General features: G+C 41.4%; 2 protein-coding genes and 5 non-coding genes across 12 annotated transcripts; 3 read left to right on the forward strand and 4 right to left on the reverse strand.

Moving 5' to 3' along the window:
• Window positions 1–43: 43 nt before the first annotated feature.
• On the reverse strand, window positions 44–11,720 carry prox3 (prospero homeobox 3). Of its 5 annotated transcripts, none has more exons than XM_065950113.1 (9): window positions 11,567–11,720; window positions 11,310–11,459; window positions 10,604–10,707; window positions 8,976–9,061; window positions 6,474–8,344; window positions 6,253–6,366; window positions 4,486–4,598; window positions 4,148–4,253; window positions 44–1,982 (listed from the first exon to the last, which is right to left on the reverse strand). In XM_065950113.1, the coding sequence occupies exons 3-9, from the start codon at window positions 10,636–10,638 to the stop codon at window positions 1,809–1,811; spliced, it is 2,499 nt and encodes an 832-aa protein (XP_065806185.1). In that variant the 5' UTR covers window positions 10,639–10,707; window positions 11,310–11,459; window positions 11,567–11,720; the 3' UTR covers window positions 44–1,808. The 5 variants fall into 5 exon arrangements, with proteins under 5 accessions (XP_065806185.1, XP_065806186.1, XP_020499325.2 ...); XM_065950114.1 differs by having other exon boundaries at window positions 6,253–6,359; window positions 6,473–8,344; window positions 11,567–11,719; XM_020643669.3 differs by lacking the exon at window positions 10,604–10,707 and having other exon boundaries at window positions 11,567–11,719.
• trnai-aau (transfer RNA isoleucine (anticodon AAU)) lies at window positions 2,780–2,853 on the forward strand. Its single transcript has one exon. It is a non-coding gene; the product is annotated as a tRNA-Ile (tRNA).
• trnai-aau (transfer RNA isoleucine (anticodon AAU)) lies at window positions 5,311–5,384 on the forward strand. Its single transcript has one exon. It is a non-coding gene; the product is annotated as a tRNA-Ile (tRNA).
• On the forward strand, window positions 5,543–5,616 carry trnai-aau (transfer RNA isoleucine (anticodon AAU)). The gene has a single exon. It is a non-coding gene; the product is annotated as a tRNA-Ile (tRNA).
• A 6,497-nt stretch (window positions 11,721–18,217) lies between the features above and the next one.
• Window positions 18,218–24,556, reverse strand: snx15 (sorting nexin 15). 2 transcript variants are annotated; one of them, XM_020643628.3, is made up of 7 exons: window positions 24,340–24,556; window positions 22,744–22,900; window positions 22,512–22,627; window positions 21,926–22,211; window positions 21,655–21,828; window positions 20,586–20,783; window positions 18,218–18,834 (listed from the first exon to the last, which is right to left on the reverse strand). In XM_020643628.3, exons 1-7 carry the CDS (start codon window positions 24,436–24,438, stop codon window positions 18,695–18,697), a joined length of 1,170 nt encoding a protein of 389 aa, XP_020499284.2. In that variant the 5' UTR covers window positions 24,439–24,556; the 3' UTR covers window positions 18,218–18,694. The 2 variants fall into 2 exon arrangements, with proteins under 2 accessions (XP_020499284.2, XP_020499285.2); XM_020643629.3 differs by having other exon boundaries at window positions 21,932–22,211; window positions 24,340–24,555.
• Window positions 19,832–19,913, reverse strand: trnal-aag (transfer RNA leucine (anticodon AAG)). Its single transcript has one exon. It is a non-coding gene; the product is annotated as a tRNA-Leu (tRNA).
• On the reverse strand, window positions 21,122–21,203 carry trnal-aag (transfer RNA leucine (anticodon AAG)). The gene has a single exon. It is a non-coding gene; the product is annotated as a tRNA-Leu (tRNA).
• Window positions 24,557–26,073: the final 1,517 nt, after the last annotated feature.

A 26,073-nucleotide genomic window follows, 5' to 3' on the forward strand; every position in this document is an offset into this window, starting at 1 on the left:
GTGTGTGTGTGTGTGTGTGTTTGAATCAAGAAATCACTCCACAAACCTGGTATCACTTTTATTCACTGATAAGTTTAAACATCAAAATTCACCAAAGTTTAAATGAGGCACAGATCTAAAGAATATTATATGAACAATATAAAAGAGAGACCAGTAGAAGCAATGAGAGAAAAATAAGCGATTACAAAAAAAAAAAATGTAATGCAAATATAGTCAACATGCACTTTTAAAACACGCCACAAATAGTTTACATGTGGGCTCAATCCCACAGTGTTGTCTTTAGGAATATTCATGATATACAGGAAATATAGTGAACGCTTTCTGGAATACCTTACACATGTTGCTTTGAGCTAATTGTGCATTGTAGTTTTGCATCACTTTAAAGGAATACAAAAACAGTATTGAACAATGAGTGTACATAGAAAAAACATTGATTATTAAATTCTGTATATAGTGTCCCTCTTGGCAGAACTTTTATTACATTTTGCTTACATTGTGCCATCATGTACAAAAGCTCTATAATAATTTAATGTCACACAGAGATTGATAAAGAAGCTAAACAAATCCACTCACCAAAAACAACGGCCTGATTGTTTTCTGCAACAGGGGAAACTTCATGTTTTACATTTTACAATAAATGAAATAGTTCCAGTAAATCAGGTTTTATTCTTTTATGATTGGTCCTTTTTCTTTTTCTCGTGGATGCAAACCAAACTTCAGCTAAAACGCAAACATGACAGATCTGTGATGTTGATGAAAAGCATCCTTACACCCATCTTAAAGTATGTCAAAAACACAAGAGCTGTGGGGCACGCAGAATAAAAGGTACTACTGACACTTCAAAAAAAAGCCCACACGTAAGGCAACAGTCCATTTCCAGATCATGTTTGATGTTCTGACAAGCATCTAATGCTAAACCGCTGCTCAACCATTAGAGAGAGCAGCACTGAAATGTTTCAGTGTGATAGTTAAAGATTATACTTGCAAGTTTTTTAACTGCAAAGCATGATGATGCTTTTAACAAAAAAAAAAATCTGCTAATTAAAATGTTCCCAGTGAAAGTAAAGATGAAGGTATGTAATTTGAAAACTCTTAGCGCTCAGGTTTAGACTCTTTGAAAGTGTTTGGATGTTTAGTAAACAGCTGTGAGCAGCACATGTTATTACACAGAATGGGAGATTTAAAGGGGAAACACAGAAGGGAATCTTTGTTCATTGATTTAATTTACAGGGAATGCATAAATATTTCCGAGGGCATCAATGAAACATTTTGACAAAGCGTTTTGGACAGAAGCCATCATCTGGGAAAATCAACACTCACAAAAACTATATGTATTGTCCTGCAGCGACTCTTTACTTCATGACAGTTTTATCACTCCTAGAAGTCAAGTGACCGGTGAAGAATCGAGAGAGAATTCCTTTTCAATTCGACGGTATGGTCACGTTCCTCAATAAGTGCAGTCATAAGACTCTTATCACAGCATCGAGTGTGTCAGTCTACTATAGAGCCTGTGTGTGTCCGTCCATTAAAGCAGGAATGTGCCTCCCTGCACACTAAGTCAAACAGAAGCCTTTTATTGTTTTATCTCTTCTTTTTTTTTTTTTAAACCAATAAATCGTGAATGAAAATAATGTTGAACTGAATGGATTTCATCTCACCAGCTCTCGCTTTGAGAAGGTTGAAATAAAATGTTCAACCTTCAGTATTTTTCTGATTTTCTGTTTATAATTTGTGTGTGTGTGTGTGTGTGTGTGTGTGTGTGTGTGTGTGTGTGTGTGTGTGTGTACCAGATAAAAATGGCTCCATCATCAGCCGACAGGACAGCCGGGCAGTCTGAAGGCATCTGGCACAGGACTGTCAAGCTTACAGATGATTTTATAGATCCCTTTCTTCCAGCAGGGGTCGCTGTCTCTCCCAGTCCAAATGGCTGAGTAAAACTCCCTCAGAGCCAAGTCTGACACCTCGATGAACCTCTCTGGGACCTGCGCACAGAAACCCTAATGTCAGGTAAAAATGCTTATACTGACAGACGCGATGAGTCCCGTCTGTTTTCTAACCCCATAGTGGTGATGCAGTGTTTCAATTTCTTTTTTTCATTTCTCAATCGAAAACCTGGACCACAGAATACACTGAAACACTGAAATGTAAAAATTTATGTATTTTCCTCTACAGCCTCACTCTTTTTAAAATGTCTGCTGAAGACAAGGCCACATTCTGCTCAATAACTTTGCTCATAATGACACCTCCAACTTCAAGCATACAATAGAAGAGAAATCAGTTCTCTAGAAACAGCTCTTTGAGGATTTGAGCCTCTACCTGTGTGCGATAGCTATTCAAGGCTACTAATCTTTGATAATGAGTTAATGGCTCATGCTAAAAGGAATTATTCTAACAGGAATGGAATTTTTTTTTTAACAAAAACACATTTTGAAATGTATTAGTTGTGTGTCATTGAAAATGAAAACTCACACATGTATTGTCTGTAAAGTAAAGACGGCCTATCCACAGAGTGCACAGAAAGTCATCCTTATTGATAATACCACAGGTTATTATAAAGCGAGCAGCTAACCTGTAGAACACCGTCCATCTGTATGTTATGTGCTTTCACTCTTTAACTGAGAAAATGACTCATTTTGAAAACAAAATCTTTTACCCTCTAGTGTGAAGTTCAGGCAGGTATTGTTATATTGTGTCATGTTATCACCTAGTTCCTTTGAAACAACCTCAGCGTTGACTTATATAATTGTTTTTGAATCACATAGTGATATTTTGAACATATGGCCGGTTAGCTCAGTTGGTTAGAGCGTGGTGCTAATAACGCCAAGGTCGCGGGTTCGATCCCCGTACGGGCCAATTGGCTTTTGACAAGGACACATGTGGACATAATTGATTGAAGCAGGATAATAATTCAAGTAATAAATCTTGTGAGGATGCTATTCCATTTGAGGTCAAGTTAGTGCAAGCAGCTTACTCGTTGGTGCAGGTGTGTTCACACATGCATTAATACAGATTACAAAGAAAAACGATGACTGGAGTGAAGTAAACAAGGAACAGATTATAACGACCTTAACCAGGCAGATTTACAGTTTAGCCTGCTTAGAGTGATACTTTAAAGGTCCCATATTATGCTTTTTCTGGTTTTATATGCCCTTAAGTGTGTTTTCCAAGTGTCCTGTGCATGTTTAGGCACATCTATGTGTAAAAATTCAAAGTCCGCCTGTTAGCTGTAGCATTAGCCGCACGTAACGCTCGGTTCTAGCCCCCCTCGATAAATATTTGTCAGTGCGGCGTCATTGTCAGTGTGAGATCACCGATCTAAGCCCATTGGCTCGTTGTGGAAAGCCCTGCAGCTCATGTTGAAATTTCCGAGAAGCGTGCTGAGCAACTGACCAATAACGACAGAGCGGATCGGCAGACCAATCAGAGCAGACTTGGCCCACGTGGGGTCTAACAGTGTGGGCTCAACAGAGTGTAGCTGACAGACTCAGAGCGGAGAGGGAGCAAGGAGGAGCAGTACATGAAAACAGACACTTTTTTAAAACTTTAGCTATTGTGAACGTACAAAAGTAGATACATAGATTAAATATACGAACCCCAAAAAGGGCAGAACATGGGCTCTTTAAGACAGACGACCAATCAAGGTAAGCTTAAAAACAACATGGTTTTACATCAAATGGAGAAAAAAAGTTTGTGTACATTTTCTAGAGTTAAGTCCTCATTGTAGTGGCTTTAAAACAGTATCTACTGATACAAATAACAATATAATTCAAGACAATTTCCTTTACTTTATAACAGAAAAGTGCCAAGTCCTCACATCAGCTCATTAGCTTTTATCAGCTCCGTCTGAAAGAGCTCAATTCATAGAGTACTGGACCAACCCGAAGCCTTTTTGTTAGCCTGCAGGCGACATTCAGAGCCAGAGATGTACGTCCTATTATTGGTGATTCACCTTATGCAATATGTGACCTTGTGCACAGATACACATGAAAAACTTGGACATAATCAGACTCGAGGTCCCCTGTATATGTGGTTAAATAAAAGAATCATGCTTTCAATGACTAAAGCCTCAAAGCATGGACTCTAATATTTAGTCTGTGAGCTGAAAGCTTTGTGGAAATGAATGATGCTTTATGGACAATCTCCTTACCTGGTAGACGTTACTTTTGTTGTAGTGCATGTTTAGTATGCGGTAAAGCTCAGAGTCACGGCCAACTCTCAGCTGACTCTCTCTGCCCACACGGGGTGCACCCTCCCTGGGTGACACAGACACACAAGCACCCCAATTTAAATGCTATCATTGCGATATTATTTGTTTCTTATAGCTCAGAGGTTGCACGATCAACTTCATTAAATAATCTCATTTAGTAGAAGTTGTAGAAATCAAAATTCATGGCCAACATGCTGGCTGGAATATAAAAGCCAGTCAAACAATGGAAGTTTTGCAGCAAATCATTTGAAAATGAACGAGTGACAATTTAAACCAACCGGTTGAGAGCCTCACGGACAGCCTGTCGTGCAAAGCGCTCCATCTGGATGTAGAAGAACTCTCTGAAGTTGCTGAACCATTTAATCATCTGGGAGGTCACGCAGCGGTTAAACTAGACAGTGGACAGAAACACAGCAGGACAGGAAGTGAGCAGGAGAGGAGTACTTATTTCATGATTTCTCCCAGTATTTAAAGTCACATTTTAAAGATTACTTCACAGACAATAACAGCTAGTAGCTCAAAGGAAGAGAAATCACATCATGAAAATCCTACATCTGGTTTTGAACACTACCTGGGATCGTTGTCTATTGGTGATTTAGAACAGATATTAAGGTTTATAAAGATATTCACAGTGAAAAATCCTTCTTATTCTACAGTCAAAGTGATTTTGTAGAGGCTTGTATCATTTAAACTGATTTAAGGCTATTTCCATTCATACAAGATAAATGGCTTAATATGTTTCTGCAGATGCTGGGATTCAAACATATTCCCTCTCATTAATTTGTGATGGATAATTACACTTTAATTTAAGTACGTCTTTAAATAAATAGTTTTAAAAACGTAACACAACCTTACTGTGTGTAATCACGCAATCGCTCCGGTTTTAATTGTAACTTCATCTTGCTTCAACTACTTGAGCAATAAGCGAGAATGACTTGAATGATCTTTATTGAGAGTGTGAATCTTTCTCCACATCAATCAACAGTTTTGTTTTAGTTTTTTTTAAAGCCCTTTATTATGAATCAGAAAACCAAAGATCTAAACCTAATAGTTTATTCAGTACGACGCGAATTCGTGTGTGACGTCATGCCACTGAAACACGTGGCCGGTTAGCTCAGTTGGTTAAAGCGTGGTGCTAATAACGCCAAGGTCGCGGGTTCGATCCCCGTACGGGCCAACTAGCTTTTTGATGGTAACTTGTGTACAAAGTGCGAATTTTTCCTCCACATCGCTCAACATTTGGTATATGACCAATTAGCTATGTAGTAAAAATCTTAACACAGGCTAATTCTCCCGACGCAAATTAGTTTGTGACGTCATCACCCACATGTCCGTGGCCGGTTAGCTCAGTTGGTTAGAGCGTGGTGCTAATAACGCCAAGGTCGCGGGTTCGATCCCCGTACGGGCCAATGAACTTTTTGAGGGGTTTTTAAGATGCTGCCGTCTGTCATCCAGTCACAAAGGCTTACATTCAGTGACACAGTTAAAACATAATCCACCACACTTTAGAAAAATACCACCCGGATTATCACCATCAAAGGGATCATCACTGCTGCAGTATGACGCAATCAAGTGTCACGTTTTAGGCTCATTTATAATAAAACTCTTCTATTTCAAAAAAATGATATATTTTAACTTAATAAGTTTAAGTTATTTTGAAGATGAAGATTTCCAAACCCTATTGTCATGTGTGTCTTATACATTGTAATGTGTTGCAGCACGTGAAACCACTTTACAATACAGTAAATTGTATAGTAAAAAGTGAACTTTCTTTTAAACATAACTCAAATGTTTGTTCACCTTCACATAAATTAAGTTATTATCAGCGCTTACATCACTTTTAAAAAAATGAAATCAAAATGTTATTATTGTCAAAAACAGATGAACACAAAACATATTATCAGTTAAGCTCTATCTTACCATAGCATGTTAAGATGTTGCACTGGGGTATCTATTACCAGGATTTTGTTTTAGTCAATGGTAACACGTACATTAAGTGGATGGATTATTGATGCAGCACTTGTGACGGGGGAGAAAAAACACACCTTGACATCAGGGAAGTAAGTCTTAAGTGTATTGGAGCTGGGATAGCGTGCGTAGAAGAACATGAGCTTGGCTTTCTTCAGATGGCAGGGAGACAAGCCCTCCTGAGTGTATACATGAGGCCAGTTAAGGGTAAATATGTTTCCTTTTTCACACACATCATCATCATCAAACACATTCTACTCCCTCCTTCCTCCCCCCGCCACTTTTCACAAAAGGATATTCCTCCAGCAGTAAGGTAGAGCTCTCCTCCGTCCATCCCTCCTCTTATTCCCCCATCTCCCCTCATCCCTCTCTCCCTCTCCCTGCCGCCGTGAGCGTGAGCGTGGCGTGCAAGGGAAGGGTCCAGGTGACCAAGCAAAGGGAGCGGAGGGAAAGAGGGGTGGGAAGACGGGTGAGACGAGAACTCCAAAAAGGGGTCGGCGCTCAAATAGTCTTTGCGGGACAGGGGGAGGTGGGGCAGCTGGGAGTGGTGGAGAGAGCGAGAGAAGAGCTGCTGCATGGAGTAGTGGAGGAGCGGGAGAGGGAGAGGGGGAGGAGGGGGGGGAGGCGGTGGAGGCGGGGGGAAGGAAGATGAGGAAGAGGAAGAGGAGGATGACGACGGGTGGAATGATGAGGAGGGTTCCTTGGGTTGTTGGGCTGAGGGTAAAAGGGTAGGGTGAGAAAGGGGAGGCGGGCGAGGTAGAGAAGGGTGATGAAGGGAGAGGTTTGGGTGAGAGGAGTTCAGATGAGAAGAGAGAGGTGGGCCGAGGAGTGGGTGGGCCTTTCGGATGTCAGGCGACCTCTGAACAGCCAATGGCATCGCCAGGTCTGAGGTTTCAGTGCGATGAGACGCAAGGGCGTTCCCATTATTTGCTTTTTCAAAGTGCTTCTCTCTTTCTTCATCCTGTTCTCCTCTTTTATCCTCCTTCCCTCTCATCTTCTCGTCCCCTCTGGTCAAGAGTCCCATCCACATTCCTCTCTCCCTCGCGCCTTCATTCCCAGTGTCGGACGGCAGGAAAGAAATGGCGGCAGGTGGCGAGGCAGGATTTATATCTGTCATCTCAGTGTAAAGGCGGAGCACTCGATCAATGACTCGAGCCACAGCGCTGCCCAATTCCAGCTTCAGCGCCTGAGCAAACTTCTGCCCTCCTTCCTCACCTTCCTCTTCCAACCCTCCTTGCCAGTCTCCTCTTAAGAGCCCTCCGCAATCCAACCACAACCCCGCTCCCTCCATCAGTCCCTCAAAGTGCAAACCCCCTCCTCCTCCTCCTCCTCCTCCTCCCCCTCCTCTTCCTCTCTCCATCCTCCTCTCGCTGTCTTTTTGCCTCTCCTCTCCCCGCTTGTGGAAGTTATCAAAAGGAGAAACAGAAAAGAGGGAGAAGGATTCTTTTTCTATTTCTCCACCGTCAATGTCTTCTTCATCATACAACCCGTCGGTGATCTCCTCCTCCTCCATCATCCCCACATCTCTCTCTCTCCCGTCTCCTCCTCCCCTATTTTTGCTCCTCCTATTCTTATCCTCCTCTGCCATGTGCTTTTCCCCAAAAGCCCTCCATACTTTCTCCTGCAGGGCCTGCAGTCTCTCTCTTGCCTCCTCTAGCTGCTCTTTCAGCTCCTCCTTCTCTCTCCTCTTTCCCTCCCTCCCTCCCTCACGCCTCCTGCCTCCCTCTTCCGCCTCTCCATCTCTCTGTCGGCTCTCCAGCTTCATCCTCTTCACTTTCAAGATGTCTTGACTCCAATCGGCAGCGAGGGCGGTGTCACTGTGTCTCTTCTTCACCACCAACAAGCTCTCCTCTCCTTCCATCACTTCTCCCTCTCCTCCGTCAACATCTTGCCCCACATGCCCATCCTTCTCTCCTCTCTCCTCCTCTAAAGGCGTGTCCTCCAGGTGTCTGTGCGTGCTCAGGTTTGGGTTGAGTTGCCCTCCAATTCTCCTGGGGGCTCCACCTGGCTGGAGGAGGTGGTGGATGAGGGGGAAGCCAAGGGGTCTGAAGGCGGGAGGAGGGCGGCCCGCGCTCGGTTGAGGATGGAGGTCTGTGGAGCTGTGAGTGGGAGCAAATGCATGAATCTGTGGAGCTGAGTCGTCGAAAAGATCTGTGGGGGAATCCATGACTGGAGAGAGATAGGAAGAAGGATAGAAAAAGACAAATATAGTTGTTGATATTATGTATTTTAAGAAGCAGACGGTCCAAACTTTAGAAGTTATCCAGGATTCTAATGAAAGGAAAAATAAACCTGTTTTCGTATACCATTTATACCCTGCAGATAGTTTTGACTAAGCCACATTCTTTGACGCACAACTTTAAAGTTTCTTCCTTTTCTCAACACAGCAGGATGAATAACATCTGTGTAAAATATCAACGACAAAGTCTACGTCCCTGACACTTTGAATAATTCATAGACCTTGATGGTAAAAAAAATGTTATCCTGGAAAGTAGTGAAACAAAAGAAATAGTACGAATGAAAGCTCTCATTTGTGTGTTCAAGCAGCGATCAGGAATCCTTGAATTGTTGCATTGAATATTTCAATTTCATTTTCAACAATCGCTGCTTCATTAATTCATTTACTGTGTTCGAGAAAAGGCAGAAATATTTCAGACTCATGTCAGAGGTTTGTTTTTGTTAACGCCTAAATGCACTCAGAGGGTGTGTTTACTCACTAAAAGTAAAGCCAGATAATGAGCTGTACTGCAAATGAATAGATGCACATCATGATGTCATCGACAACATGACTTCTGCTTACCTTGACAGTAGAACAGGTTACTGGTCAAACACAGCAAACAGCCACTTCCACTTTTATGGTTATGAGAATGAACTTCTTGAATCGAGCTGCAAAATACAAGCAGACATTGTCGCAGTGACAAAAAGATGAGGTTATGCCAAGCACGCACACGATAGATGAATTTGAAAATGCTCCAAACAGTTATTCAAGATCAGACCGGACCCAAAGGTTTGGTGTACAAGGGAGACAGAGGGAAGGTTTTAATGCAGGTCAACAGACAGGGATCAGGATATGTGCTGGTACTGCAGTAGGTTAACATCTGGATCATGATCTTTGTAACGTAGCATCGGCTTTTCCTCTTCCTGTTCCTTTCAACTGTGCGCTGCCTAAGAGGTGATATGTAAATACAAGAGGCGAAAATGAAGGGCGACGACTGCGTTTGTGTATTAGTTTTGGCAGGGAACGCAAAAAACAGACGAGTACTAAAATATGAATGGGCAATTTTATTGGATAATAACTTTTATAGATGGGAAATCTACGGACAGAAGGTACATTTTAACAACATTATGCACGATCCCCGCCACAATACCTGGAAATGCCAGTAAAACAGATAATAGCTGATGCCTATCTTGTAAATAACAGTACATCACACGATTAAATAAAGACAGAAGCGCACATCCTGGCGCTCTTTGTCAGTATGTAACCTCCTCTTTTTTGCTGACAACCCTCTCCCCCTTTTCCTTCCTCTCTCATCCTCTCTTCCTCTCCTCTCTCTGTTATCAGTTCAGGCAGCTTGTTAAGCACTGTTTGATCAGAGTGTTTACCGTCAAACACACACATACGCGCACACACACACTTACACAAAAGCAAAAGAGGCTTGAGAGAGGGCTAACAATGGTCAATGGTCCTTGGGGAGTGAAATGGAGTGAGAGTAGCATGAACGTATGTGTGTGTGTGTGCGTGCGTGCGTGCTTGCGTGTGCTCGCGCGCGCGTGTGTGTGTGTGTGTGTGTGTGTGCATATGCGAGAGTGTGTGAACAGTCATCCTACTTAGCTTTGATAACACCCCTAATCCACTTCAGATGGATACACTGCCACTCAAAGATGGAGGGATGATAAATGGACAGATGTACGGCCACAATAGAAGAGGTGTGTGAAATTCCAAAAAACGTGAACACATACAATATTCAATATTTTAGAACGCAACTTGATTGTCAATGTTCACAATTGAAAAAAAACTAAGATTGATGGATAGACAGATATATAGACAGATAGATAGATAGACAGACAGACAGATAGACAGATAGATAGATAGATAGATAGATAGACAGACAGACAGACAGACAGATAGACAGATAGATAGATAGATAGATAGATAGATAGATAGATAGATAGACATACAGACAAGTTCATAGGTCCCCTGTGCAACATGAAGAGAATAATCCTACTATAAATAGCTTAATATCAATTATTCAAATGCTCTCTCCGCTCTACTATAATACTGCCCAGATGGCAAACCAGCCAATGCGCTTATACCGGGGACAGATTAGCTTTTCAAAGCCAGCGGAAAAGCTACACAAAATTTGAACACGGAGCAATGAAAATGAAAGCTGTCAACTCGTAGATTAGACTTAAGGAATGGTCGCCTACTTCTTGCGTTGCTGTCGCCGTGACAAGGGCAACATCACAAGGGAGGAGATGCACTCACAGCTCACTGAAGTACATCAACAAACCAGCTTTGAAACGTGTTTGACCTGTGTGAAGATTTATACCACGTGAGAATATACAGCAAAAAATATCAAATAGGTCAACAGGTTTTCCTGTGTCAAATAATAAGCTTACATGCACATATAGGCCTTAATACACGGAAATCAGGAAATCAAATGTTTTACTTAGAGCCTAGAAAGTATTACTTCAAGAGTGATAAATAGCCTATCAACCCTAATTTCAGATTTAAAGCATACTTCCTGAATTGTGTCATCTATCTATCTATCTATCTTTCATTAATACAGGCTTTTGTTTGAATTATAAGTTTGAAGCATATGCGTGGAAACATCTGCCGGTTTTGCCACGCGAATCCTCTTTGCCCATTTGACGCACGAGCTGTCAGCTTGTGTGTGTGTGTGAGTGTGAGTGTGAGTGTGTGTGTGAGTGTGAGTGTGAGTGCGCGCGCGCCCGCGGTGTGTCCTGTGACTAATTGGCAGTGGTGGACAAATGTCGCAGTATGAAAAGGAAATAAATACACTGACTAAACCAGTGGTCCACGAGCAGACGCTGACCCTCGCAGGCGCAGCTTTAACACACAGTGAAATGTGGAAACACTTACGCAGCGAAAGAAGTTCAAAAACGAACTCACACTCAGTGGAAGAGAAGCGCTCCGGCGGTGTTTTTTTGTCTCCCACACCCCCCGCCGCCCCCCCCACGAAGCTTCCCACTTCGGTGACCGCTCCTGTGTGCTCTGCCTCGGTCAACTGCGTTCAACTGGAGCCGTGCGGGCCTCGGGCATCTGTGCGGATAGAGAGGAAACAGACAGCGGCGGGTTATCCACCGTTCACTCTACTCTATTTTTGTCCTTTTTGTTTTTCTTCTCAACTCTCTCAGTTTTTTACTCACCGCCTCCTCTTTTACTCTAGTTGTGTCACCGTGCAGTTTTTTTTCCCCCCTCCCTCGCCGGTCCATCTATCTGTGGCTGGCATCATCCTGACGCGCTGCTCCCGGTGTGGAGTGGCTCGCGGTGGGCGGGTAGGCTCGAGAGCTGGCCACTTGACGGTCCGGTCCCTCCCATGTTGGCATCATGACCCCCCCACCCCCCCTGTACGTGCACAAACACACACAGGCACACACACACAGCCTACACTCAACAAAGGATGCTGGCTTAAATGGTCAGAAGCACTGCGGTTACACTAACTCACTTCACATTACGGTAATTACCTTTTATAATTAATAGCACAATTAGACTGTATGACGTCATTAACCAGAACTGAGGAGTAATTTAAAGATTAAAAAAAAAAAAAAGAAGTGTTTTCATGCTGAAGAAACAGTAAATGAATTAAAGACTTTTATCAAAATATCTTAAAATTGTGAGAATATTTTCACCAGTGAAAGTCGTGTGGTCATTCATTAACAGTTTTTGGACATTTATGTAAAGCCCATTCAGGACTGACAATTAGGAATAGCCCTAATTTACAAGTTACTATTTATTTTTTTTGTCTATTTTAAAGCTTCTGTAAGAATCTTTAGACTTTTTGTCAATTGTCATGACTCGCATGTTCATTTTATTGCTCTGCTGATTTTATCACATGTGCAGGCTAAGTATTTTTTTTAACCAAAAAAAAAAACCCGTAACCTCCTTTCTTTTAGTAAAATGTATAATTCAGATAATCTATGTGCAGACAAAGTAAATAAAAAATAAAAAAAGGCTGGTCCATGAGGGTGCTTCAGTGTTTCAGGCAATAGGCTTACAAATGACTATATACAAACATGTTATCTTTATTCTAATGATCTTGTTTTCGTCTCATAAAAAGCTCATAAAGAGGCGTGTAAACTTCTGCCTGACCAACTAAAAAAAATCCTCACACAAGCATTAAAGCAACATTATGGAGGAATTTGGTTTGGCGCCCACAAAAGGTCTCTGAGTGCAACTGCACTGCTGTTACAGCTCGCCAACGCAGACAATGTGAATTTGTTGACGAGCAGATGGTTGGTGTTTTTAGAAACCAAAACCCTTTTTCGACTGACAAGGTACAGTACCATCACCAGATTTTGGGGGTGCAGATGGCCTAGCAGTTAAGTCACACCCCATGTTCAGAGACTCAACAGCAGCTCAGGTTTAAGTCTGGCCTTTGGCTCCTTTCCTGCATTTCATTCCCTCTCTCTCTCTCTCTCCCTGGTTTCCTACTCTAGCCAGAATCCTATCCAATGAAGACAAAAAGCCCAAGAATAAATCTTGAGATAGAGTCATATTATTACATTTTGCGTAAATACATAAGTCTGAAAGCGTCTACAGCTCGTTGTAAGGATTTATTTCTTTATTGGTGCGCAAACCTTAGAAATAACTTGTGTCAGGTGACTTTCTGAGCCTGTTAAATCTGCCAAGCACACAACCATGACACCGATAATGAAACAGCCTGTGTTTCCAGGCGACTGGGCCGATTAGTAGACATGGGAGAGACAATAATTGTACTATTTTAAGGTGGGAAATTTACATATTGTTCCTTTAAAAATACACTTTGATCACTTTAACATAACTACAAATACACATACACAAATGTAAGTGTTTCAAAATCCAGAAAAAAGGAAAGGTAGGGCCATTTCTAGGAAAGTCTCAATCTAACTAGTCGTAATGACTGAATTTAAGTTGTTGCTGTGATAATTTGGAAGATTAGGCTTCCGGGAAAACACATAAATAGATGCCTGTCCTTGAGCAGCACTCTGATACCTGTTGCTGGGAATCTTGCCCAGAGTGTCTCACCATTAGATCAGGGCCAGTTTCCATCCTCACTTTATTCTCCTCTTGTCATCTCTTTCTGAGGATAAAATAGGATACATTTTTCATCAATCACCCATGTAACCTCCTTTCCTATTCTCCCTCTGTCTCATCTCATCTCTGCTTTTTTCTTCTGATTAAAAATGGTTAGGCACTGACTGAAAGGTTGCAGTTGTTATGGAAACGAGGCTTGTAACAAAAGCTGGACACACGGGCACAGAGGGAGAGAAAAGGGGGAGAGACGCAGAGCAAAAAGAGGGTGATGTGACTGAATAAACATAAACAGGCGGAAAGGAGGAGAGGGCATGAAAAGAGAGAAAGCGAAAGAGGTCTGAATAAATAAAAACATATGCAGACCGGGGACAGCAAGAGATGGCGAGGTCACGAAATGATGGCTCCATCTGCTGTAACAAATAACAAAAGATAATACCAGGTTTTTTGTCATTCTAGGAAGGATGTCGAGCCACAAAGGTGTTTGCGTGTGAGTGCGTGTATTAGGACGGAGTGGGAGAATGCAATTGATAGATAATACATGGATCTGCTTCACAAGCTGGAGAATACTGAAAAGCACAAATTGTTCACAGAAAAGCCTCCCAAAAAGCCTGAAATTGTGCATAAGTGTGTGTGTGAGTGCGGGAACGTCATCTCTCTGAGGGCTCATATTATGTTAACCACTTAGACCAACATCAAACACTCACTCGCTCACACACACACACACACACACACACACACACACACACTTCAGTGGGAGCATGAAGGTGCCAGCCGTATAAATAGGAAGTCCCAAGCGAGGGATATAAAGAGAAAGGGACTGACAGAGAGAGACAGAATAAGGGAATAGAGATTATAAATTCAAAGGGGAGATAGACAGGGGTGAGGAAAAATGGGATTGGGGGGGGGGGATGGAGTAGAGTGAAAAAGTGAGAGAAATACAGAGGGCAATCAGGAGGGAGTGAGGACAGATAGATATGAAAGGATCAATAGATGGCATAAAGTGTATGTTCATTGATTTACTTACATGGAGAGAGTGATGGGGGGAGAAAAAAAAGGGAATGAGGGAGGGGGGTAGAAAAAAGTAGGAGAGAAATAGCCACATAAAAGAGGAAACAACAAACTATAGTCAGAGCAATACTATAAAGTGGGAGGGGGGGGGGGGATTGGGGTACAAATGCCTAGTTAAAGGTGCATTATCTCATGAACAGTGGGTCAAATGACCATAGGGGTTTCTTTTTGGAGCAAATAACCTTCACCGACGGTGCTTTTCACTCTTGGATTTATGAAACATTTTAGCCTCTTTCAGCTCTTTTTTTGTTGTATCCTCATGCCAACAAATTGAGGTGGTCTGTGCAGAAGAAAGTTTTAACTAGCTTATATAGTGCTTATAGGAAGTCAATAAAAAAAAGGGTGACAATACCTTGACTTGTTTTTCGTCATGTCAAGCTGTAATTGTTCCCCAAATTGTTCGCTTAATCCTGCCCTCGTGTATTTCGATTGGCTCGTGCTTCTGTGTTGTGATTGGTTAGTATTTGTTGCCTCAAAAATACGTATACAGTGTTTTGTTTCCTGAAAGCGTTTTGAGCCTCAAACCATCGACTTATTTCTCCTCGAGTACAGACGTTCGCTTATGTTTGTGTATAATATCGCTGATTGAGATTTGGTCTCTGCAAAAACACATGAATAAGAATTATGGGTGCCTCTGAAGAAACTATGATTGTTGTGGAATATGAACTAAAAAACATGAATAGGTATACACACCAACACTATAGGTCTAGTAAAGAAAGCTTAGCAATAACCGACTGTAAAATAACTGGATTGGCCCTTTCACTTTTCAACTGTGCTACATCAAATGTATCAAGTTGTTTTAAGGTGTTTTGGGATTACTGTTCACCTGTGAATCAGGATATCGTGTTGCAGTGACACAAAGAGACAGAGACCGTGTGTCAAGACTGACGCTAGCAGAAAGCGAGAGAGACAGACAGACAGATTGGAAGTGAGGTTTAGACAGGCGGGCGCACAGATAGAAAGAGAATGAGAGTGTTTTGTGTATAAGAGCGAGATGGGAGTATGTTAAAGGGAGAGAGAGAGAGAGAGAGAGAGACAGAGACAGAAGTGTGCTCAAATAGCTCAGGGCAAGGTGACAGAGAGAAACAAGCGGACAGAGAGGGATAACAAGCGCATAGAGGGGGAAATGTGTGTGCGTGAGTGAGTGTGTGTGTGTGTGTGTGTGTGTGTGTGTGTGTGTGTGTGTTAGAGAACAAGAGAAAGAGGAAGAGACAGAGGGTGGAAGGGTAGAGGGATAGAGGAAGTTAAGAGAACAAAACAAAAAAACAGTGAGCGTGTGAATGTGCGTGTGTGTGTGTGTGTGTGTGTGTGTGTGTGTATGTGTGTGTGTGTGTGTGTGTGTGTGGAAAGCCAAAGGTGTCAGAGTGTGCTGTTTGGCTTAATGATAACCCACTGGGCATGTAGGTCATAACGGTTTGTGTCTCAAAGCCATGACTGTATGCCTGTGTGCATCCATTAGTTGGAATGTGTGTGTGTGTGTGTGTGTGTGTGTGTGTGTGTAAATAGAAACTCACTAAACACACACACACATGTAGAGTGGGTCTCACAGAGAGGCTTTAAGAGTGTGTTTGGTCAGAGGTTGAAGAAGCAGTTTTTCTAGCCGGTAGGACTCGACGATACTTACACAAACACACACACACACACACACACACACACACACACACACACACACACACAAACACACACACACACACACACACTCATGTTGCTCCCACACATGCCGCAAATCCAGTTTTTGGCAAATACACACGTATGCGCACACAGCTGCCCTACATGTCATACATGCACATGTTGCACCGTGTACGCCACTAAATTATGCACAAATGCACACACATCTATTCCTTTTGATCACTCATGATGACACACACACACACATTTGTGCACTCTCTCTCTCACACACACACACACACACACACACACACACACACACACTGGGGGAAGCTATTATGCTCTCAGGCTGGAGTGTTTTGATGGTATAATTGCAATGACCAGTGAGGAGAAAGAGACAGAGGGAGGGATGGATGGAGAGAGGGATGGGGATGGAGGGAGAGAAAAAGAGGAGAGTGCTGACACTCTCAGCATGCTAATGTTGCGAGACTCTAACCCCCCCCATCCCCCTCCCTTCCCCTGGTTTCATCCCTCCCTCCCTCGCTCCCTCTATCCATCCATCCATCCATCTCTTTGTCTCTCCATCTTTCCTCTCTATACTACCATCCCCTGCGTATCACAGGTGCAGCACTAGAAAGAGAGAGAGAGAGAGAGAGAGAGAGAGAGAGAGAGAGAGGTGGAGAGATGAGAGGAAAAGAGGGAGACATAACAGGATGGAGCAATGCTATATCTCTCTTTCTCTCCCATCCCTCCATCCTCTTCAAGCTCCCCACAATGCTCAAAACAAAAGGATGCAAAAAAAAAAAAGAGGTAGGGGGGATGAAAATAGAGGAAGAGGGAGGGTCAGTTTTTCCATCCCTTTATAACAATGGAGGGATGATCTCTGCTTATCCTCTAATCAGATCCCTTCTTCTTTCCTCTCCTCTGTTATCTCTTGCTCCCTGCAACCCCTCGTTTTTCCTCATCTGGTGAGCGAAAGGGTAGCCTTTTCCTCTCGCCGGCCTCTTTTTTTTTTTTTGTTGCCTCTCCATCTTTTTGTCCTTCCAGTCATCCCTCCATCCCCTCTCTCCTCTCCAGAGAGGGGATTCTGCTGTATGCTCCTCCTAAATTCCTCTTTTGCTCCTCATTTCCTACCCTTTTTTTTTCTTCTCTCTCTCTTAAACAAACCCTCTCCTTATTTTTTTTAAATTGTACAAAATGACAAAACATGACCATAAAAACGGAGATATGTCTGTTTCTTTAAGATATTAATCAAAACATGCACACTGAGACTGCTGCAAAGAATGACAAAATTCACAAAGAAATGTATTTAGGAGCACACTAAAGTCAGTTTCTAGTAATAATGTAATCGTGTAAATACGTATCTGCCAGTGGAACTATTATTTTACACCATATACTATTTGCACCAGCACTTTTCAGGGAGCTTACAAACATTATTTGTATCAGTAAATGACTTTCTTGCCAGTTTCTGCAGTAAACACAGTAAATGAAATAAAGAAGAAAACATTATTAGCTTGTTGTTTTCATTTCATCGCTGTTACTGACGACAGAAGATTTCATCCACAGTGCGAGTTCCAGTTTCCTCATCAGACTGTTTCAGTAATCACTGAGCTAGATTACTGATTTACTCAGAATTTTCTCATGTGAGAGATCCAAACATGTCACTTCCCTGATTTATAGGCAGTCAACACGGGTAATGAGGAGTTTCTGCACTTTGTATAATAGCCAACAGTGCCCCCTACTGTACCACTTTGCTACTGCAAACATTGAACTGCTTGATTCTGTTGAGGAGCCAGTGTGTGCTAAAAGTCACGGACACTATTTGCAGACTTCTCTATGATGACATAATCACAAATATTACGACCACATTAGTTCGCTCATAAAGTCATCAAAGCATGATGGTTGTGTTCAAATCAGTTGTTTGCATCCAAACACATTTTTTTGCATCGAGTCTAGATGAAGAGTAAGTGATTCTGACTTTGAAGTATGTTGGCCATGTTACTGTTATTAGACCTGATTATTCATAATGTATCCACTATATTTATTCTACAGAATAAATCATCTTCTTTGGTTCTCTCAAACCTTTCCCAAGGAAAACAGAAATCGTCTCGCCTTAAATTAAAATCATTTATTAACAAGACATTAGTTTTGTGCAAAATGCAAATTACAGATATACTTAAACGTTACTGTATTTCACAAGAAAGCTTTGTAAAAAGAAGGCCAATATTTAAACAAGAGAAAGGTAGAAACAGATGGAGAGATAGATAGAAAAAGAGGTGAATGATCCATTAAGTTACAAGCATAAATTTACTTTTAACATTTCAGAGATTCCTGTTTTTGTACCTCTGGAGTGTGTCCTACAAGTGTGTGTGTGTGTGTGTGTGTGTGTGTGTGTGTGTGTGTGTGTGTGTGTGTGTGTGTGTGCTTGTTAGTTTCTAGTTTTGTACCTGAAGGAGCTTGTGTTTTGAAACTCGGTGATCCAGTATGTATGTGATATGTGCGCGTGTGTCACAACCCTGAGCTTCTTTGTCTTTGTTCTGCCTTCATTTGTGTTCAACAGGGTGTATAAATATTTTTTGGTGCATCTAAGGGGCCTGTGTATGTGTGTGTGTAGGCGTGTGAGTGTGTGTGGGTGAGGAGTGCCTGTCGACCAACATCTCTGTGTGCTTCAGATACTGGGCCGTCCTTCTCATCACAGACTCTTTTCTTACGGGATCTGGGTCTCCTGGACAGACGGACAGGAAGATAAAGATCAATATTTACGTGATTATTTACTGATACACCCACACAGTCAACTTATGGCCCTACTTTCACTGCTAAAAAAAACAAAACCTTTCACTGCTAAAGTCATACTTTAGACGAAAATTTGAATATCTGTGCTTCAAAAAAACACACTGTTTACATAAAGTAAACATAGATGACCCTTAAGATTGTCAAATATTTTCAAAGCATCAGATATGCATCAATTAAAACTTTGTCTGACCACAAAAAATCCAAATATCTGGGCAATATTTTATAAAAATGAGTACTCTTTTTATATTTTTACTTTATTTATTTCAATTAATTTCATTTGAATTATTCTTATTTGAACATACGTTCAGATTTTATAATTTCAGTGATTTTCAAATGTTCTATTTTAATGTTTCCTTTCTTTCCTCTGTCATGATGCTTTTGATGTCTTGTGTGAAGCACTTTGAATCGCCTTGTTGTTGAAATGTGCCATATAAATAAACTTGCCTTACTGCGATACCAACTGGGCCTTTCAAACCAATCAGAAAGGCGTATTTGAACAATCGTGCTGACGCAGTTTTGTTTGTTGTGATGATTATGATTCATTCTTTGTTAAGTCCCTGGTGGAGGTGAGATTTAGATCTCTTTCTTTGGAAACGAGAGGGTTTGACCATTTAGCCTTGCTACCGCTAAGAGCACAGAGTTCAGTGTGACACACTCTGTAAACGATACGACAGTACAAAGGAGAATAACTTGTGTTTATAACATACTATAACTGAAATACAATTCACATAAGTCTGTTAGAACTCTAAAGAAAGCCCTTCAGCCTTTTATTCCTGGGTGTAACACGACCTGCATGACAAAGAGTCTTTTCTTGAATGCCATGCATACCTTTAAAATGCAACGACAAACATGTTTTTATAACAGATTTAACCCTGACGTAATCTTTGTTCTGCAGTTTAAGAAATCGCATCAGAGCTGGGAAAACATCTTGGCAGCGGTGGGATTCGAACCCACGCCCCCGAAGAGACTGGAGCCTTAATCCAGCGCCTTAGACCGCTCGGCCACGCTACCCACAACAAGCACTCACTGAGAGATGCTGCAGGACGTTGACCTAATGACTCATCCATTAGTGACAGGAAATCTATGGCTGAGCAACACACACTTTATCTTTGCTGAAGCAGGACAGTAAATCATGGGACAAAATAGCCGTGTTGATTTTCCATGAGGTCACATGCTGACATACCGCACATGCTCTGCTGCGCGGTGTCCACTTCCCTGCGTGTGTACACGTGTGTATCCGCAGTGCAGTTATAATTGTAGTAGTGTTTGAGCAGCGTGTTAGAGCATGTAGCGCAGAGCTAACGAGACATTACAGTTAAATGCACATTATAATTTGGGCCCATAGCGGTCTATTTTGCAAATGGAGCAGAGATTTTGCTGCTGAGCACATGGTCTATCACTATAGCAACAAAGGCAAAACGCCATATTCAACTGACGGTGTGTTTCGGATGAACATGGAGGATTGTGACTAAGAAGAGAGACGACACAAAAAAAAAGTGTTGTTTTCAGATTCTGTGAGAACACAAAACTTCACTTTTAAAAGGTTTCTTTTTTTTTTTTTCCCCCCCATTTTTGAAATGAATTGTGCCAACAATTTAGAAGAATGTGCAAGTCATTTCTCCTTACGTTCCCCCAGAATTCCCACCTACTCATCTTCCTCCATCGCTTCATACATTTTCTCACCCTGTACTCCAGTAATCAGTATATCCACCGCCATCCTGTATCCACGAATGGCTGAGTTGAATTCTCCCTCCTTCTCCATCTCCATAGCAGCAGTGAGCTCAGTCGCAGCTTGATTCAGGTAGCCCACGTCACCGCCGTCCAGACTGGATGGCGGCAACGAGAACAACTCTGAGTAGTCGCAGGAGGGACTGGATTCATCTGAAACGGAGAGAAAACGAGCAAGAGGTAGGAATTCCCTTTAAGAGAAATAAAGAAGTTGTCCTCAGTGAAACATTATATGAGTCTAGTCCCTCAAATGAACACATTCGATGCTGCTCTTCGTCTAATATTGGAATATAAACGGAGAATAGGCAAACCTACTGCTCGCACAGGTTATCTGTTATCAAGCTGACCAACTATCAGATACACCAATCATAGAACATGTACCCGTTATGAATCTTACCTTGAAGATGTGTGTTACAACAACGCTCAACTCAAAGAATATCAACGCATAACTTGATCACTATTTATCGGAGTAGTTGGAAAAATCTACTTTTTGGCAGCGGTGGGATTCGAACCCACGCCCCCGAAGAGACTGGAGCCTTAATCCAGCGCCTTAGACCGCTCGGCCACGCTACCTTGCACATGCTTGCATCACTGTGTGTTCTGTCCTCCAAAGCAAATGGCAGAGTGTAAAGTTCACATGGTTTAGAGTAGAACCAACATTGGCTGATAACGATTATAAACCATGTAAACTCCCTCACAGCCATTTCAATGATACGTTTGTATCTTCTCTTACAATTTTCAGTCATTTTTATTGACAGCATAACTCAATCAGGAGGACATCAGTCAGAGCAAACTATTTCACAGCTATATTATTTTCTCACAGTCGAGCTGTAATCCACAACCCTCGGTCATGATGTCATACACACGCATCCATAAAGCCGCTCAGCCTGTAGGGACAGACTGGAAGCTGAGGTCTAATCAGGGAGGTATTTTAAAGCAACAGAATCTGCACACAAGTACAGACAACTGAGAGACAACATGAAGTGGTTTTGTTTCACATGTGCCGCTTGACATGTATTTTCACCTTGTTTATGGCAGGGATCAAAGATAGCCAAGTCATTATCAGAAAGTGGAGGTGGCCCTTCCTCCTTTGGGGATGGGACTCGTTCCTCTGCTACAGAGTCGAACAGGGAATCAAACTCTTCCTGGGACTCTTGCGACTGGTGTTTTCTCACTGGGCACGGCTCTGGTGACGGGACTGGAAGTAGCAACATAAAACCAAAAGGTAGAAACAAGTTTTAAGAGGACAACAAAGTGAAACATAGACTTGTGAAAATGCCTCTACCAGGAAACACCTATACCGCTGTTATTTAGCTCTGTATCGCTAAGCTCCTCTTGTTCCTCTTCTCTCGGGGAGCCTCCCATCTCGCTGTAAGCCTCTGTTGCGACCTCCGGTTCTCCCACTTCCAATCCAACGTTGGTTCCCAGGTCTTGGGGTAAGGTTGGTGCCTCCCTCCCTTCCTCCTCCTCTGCAGGTTCACAGTCTGAGGCCCTGCGCTCGGGAAGGGGGATGAGAGGGGGAGGAAGAGTCCCCTCAGAGGAGCTCGGCGTTGGATCCAGAGGCCTTGTGACCTCACCACCCTGGGGGGGGGGGAAGAGGTGGCCAGTTAAAGGCAGGAAATGTAGAAACAGAGCGGTAACAAGGGGTAACCCTCTGTGCATGACTCTGGTAGTTCCACCACGCCACACACTAGGACACCAATATTACACCTTTGTATATGCAATGAGTATGAAGGTGTAAATAACTTGGCACAGTTGCTTACCCACAGTGTGTAAAGGGGACAGAAAGAGGACAGATTGTGTTGTGATGTAGAGGGTGAGCCGAGGATTAGAGATAGTTGATTCAAATGAAATTGTTTTCTTTGTTTGAGTGTGTCTTACTCTGAAGAAGTCCTTGAGCTGTGGGCTGTTGTAGAGTGCAGGTATGCTGGTAGTAAACAGAAGCATGGCCTCTGTAGCTGTCCTCCTCTCTTCAATCACAGCTTCATCAAACCTCCCTGAAACCCAAAACGAGGACAGTTTCATAACCAACGAAACAGAAACAGAAAACAAACAAAACAGAAATCAGTTGTTATTTTTCAGGCACTGGTGACTTTATTTTAATCCAGTGTACCAAAGACTTGAGCGCGGGGGAACGGTGGAAACTCCTCCTCTCTTCTGAACAGGTTCTTGTGCGTGTAGGCCAACTCTCCGTGGAGCTTTTTCAACTCCGAGAACCTCCTCCACACGACCACCTCCTTCACATCTTCGGGATGACGCTTGGACACAAACTACAAACCCAACAAGATACAGATTCTTTCACTAACTGCATGTTTAACAGTAGACGCAGAGTGCAGCACGCTTAAACCCCCGGAGGTGATGCTTTACACAGATCGACAGAGAAGATGGGAAAGAAATGCATCAACAATCTGTGTTTCAGATACTTCAACAAATCAGGAGCATGTGAATATATCTGTCTCTAAACATAACATTGTTTTATAAATAAAATGTTGCACGGACTTGCTCCTCCTCCTTTGAATGACTTTATAAAGCTGAAGTCTGCCAGTGGGATCGGCACCAGGGGCCACAGCCCGAGGAGACTGTGAGGTCCCGTACAGACGCACCACATTCGGACAAACTGTTCTGTCAGTCAAAGGAACTAAATATTGGAATATTCTACCACTCACAGTAAGAGACTCACAAACATGTGCAACCTTTAAAACACACCTCAAACAGTGGATAAAAGAAAACCAAGTCTGTGACCACCTTTAACCTTTAACCTCTATCATTGTCTTGTGTCACTTGTGCCTTTGTATTTTATTTGTATTTGTATTTGTATTTATTTTTATTTTCATTTTATTTGTATTTATTTGTATTTGTATTTTATTTGTAATTTATTTGTATTTATTTGTATTTTATTTGTATTTGTATTTTATTTTATTTGTATTTTATATTTGTATTTTATTTGTATTTATATTTGTATTAGTATTTTATTAGTATTTTATTTATATTTGTATTTTATTTGTATTTTATTTGTATTTGTATTTGTATTTGTATTTTATTTGTATTAGTATTTTATTTGTATTTTATTTATATTTGTATTTTATTTGTATTTTATTTGTATTTGTATTTGTATTTTATTTGTAATTGTATTAGTATTTTATTTGTATTTTGTCTCTGTTACCTGCCTAGGGACAACAGATGGAAACTAGGACTTCTGCTATAGTCTGGCATTTTTACAGCTGTAATTGTTACAGCTGTTCATTAATATGCACTGTCCCAAACAAACAAACAAACAAACAAATAAAGAAAGAAATAAAGAAATAAATAAGCAGGGGATATGCAGACTTAAGGAGGTGTGATTTCCAGGGGATTATGCATGCATGCCAGGAAAGACCACGAGATACTAGTCTGGTCATGGGGGGTGCTGGAGCTCAGGAACTGAATCACAAGGTCTCTCAGTTTTCATGAAGCGCCATTGAACTACATAAAAGGTCCCATTGTCTTTTTTTATTTTTTTTTTTATATCTCTAGCTGTCCAAACCAGCTGCAGGACCAAGAACACAAAGTTCCTGCATCAGAAAACGCAGGAACTTTGTGTCTCAGCTTCAAACACACAAGGCCACTTTTGAATGAGGCTACCACTTTAGGAGATAATGATGTTTACAGTGAACATTATCATTACATAGGTTTGTATTACTGCTGCAGAAAGATAAGAGTGTAAACCAACCCTTGCTGACACTTTGTACTCGGTGTGTCCTTTCTCGTGTGTGCGTGGGTCGGTCACGTTGAAAAAACGGTAATATTCGTCTTTGGGTTTTCGGGACATATCCGCTCTTGATGAGAACAAGACAACAGAACAGCACAAAAACCGAGCTGTCAAGTATGTAGTGGTTCTGTTGTGATTCCTCTGCTCCCTCCTCTACGCGGACTTCCTGGTTTGTGACGTTTGCAAATGCGTGATTGCGTGTGTGTGAGCGTGACGTTCAACGTTAAAATAGCCGACTGAATTTTCTCTACATTTTTATTTTTCTTTAATTTCTTTCTTTTTTTTTTTTTTTTAATTCTTTAATTTAATTTATCATTTTTTTCTTTAATTTATTTAATTGTTATTTTTCTTTTTCTTTCTTTTTCTCTAAATTGTTCTTCTCAGACTCAGAAACAATGCATTAGTTTTAGCCTATTTTGTGATTTCTACATAGACTGGTGGAATTATATTTAGAAAAACATCTTGTTTACTAATTTGTAACACATATAATGACGTTACAGTAGTTACAAATCTCAATTTGGCTACTAAAATATAAAAAAAAGTCAAACCGAATATTTACATTTGCACTTGACTTTTTATCCTTTTATCCTAACTTTGAAATTAAATTGTATTCTTATGCACTTGCCACAATCTGACATGCCACTTTTAATTCTCTATCCCATTTCAGTTTATTTTCTTTCCTCTGCTTGATTATAAATCCAACCCTGGTATCTTTATCTTTTCCTGACAGTAAGAAAGACATGGGGAGACAAACAGCCTGAAAATTGAACACATCAGAAAAGTTGTCTGCAAACTGTATTTTTTCTGAAATCCTTATGAAGTGAAGATGGAAGCTTTGCATACCAAGAAATCATAGTTACTTTATAATACCATGGTTCTTTGCATCATGCATTTTGCACAAGTATACATCATTACAAACCATATAAGGCAGGTTTGGCATGATGCATTAAATAAGAACTGGACAACTCCTGTAGTACTTATCCAGGAGGTGTGAGAACATAACTTAAATATTCCTGAAATAAACAGCATGTGCAACAATTACAAGAATTATGAAATGAAATACTAGTGCTATGTTTCAGCAAAGAGATATGTAGTGCCTATTTAATAAAGAACCATACATATTATAGCTGACCAAATTGTACATTAGAGTGATAAAATGTGTGGCCTAATCATAGTTTTGTGTGAATTTCTTTTAAAATTGTAAGGACTATTGGAATACTCCAGAGGGCAGTAAAGGCTCATTTGCACAGTGTTATCAACTGTAGTGAGAAGGGAGTTTTCCAAAGACACAAATGTCTGTTTCATAGTTTTTTGAATGATAAAAAATGGACTTGAACTTGTATAGTACTCTCCTAGTCCTCTGACTACTCACAGTGTCTTTACACTGCAGAAGGTTTCTATGTAAAGTGTCCATCAAAAGTAAATAATCCCATTCATACACATTCATAAGCAGCGATAGCAACTTGGGGTTAAGTGCCCAAGGACACATCGAACATGTAAACATTAAGTATTAAGCCTAACCCATTTGACACCATACAAAAAACGAGAGCAGCGGCAAACTTTACTGTAAAAGGAAGTTCAAACTGTGCTTCAGATCATGATGCAACGATCCTTTCCCGCCTCTTTACCAAAATGCTGTTTTCCAGCTGTACCTTATTGCATGAACACTATGATTTAAAAGACACCATTCACTCT

The sequence above is a fragment of the Labrus bergylta genome, chromosome 22 (assembly GCF_963930695.1).
Source record: "Labrus bergylta chromosome 22, fLabBer1.1, whole genome shotgun sequence".
In the NCBI taxonomy this organism is placed as follows: Eukaryota; Metazoa; Chordata; class Actinopteri; order Labriformes; family Labridae; genus Labrus; species Labrus bergylta.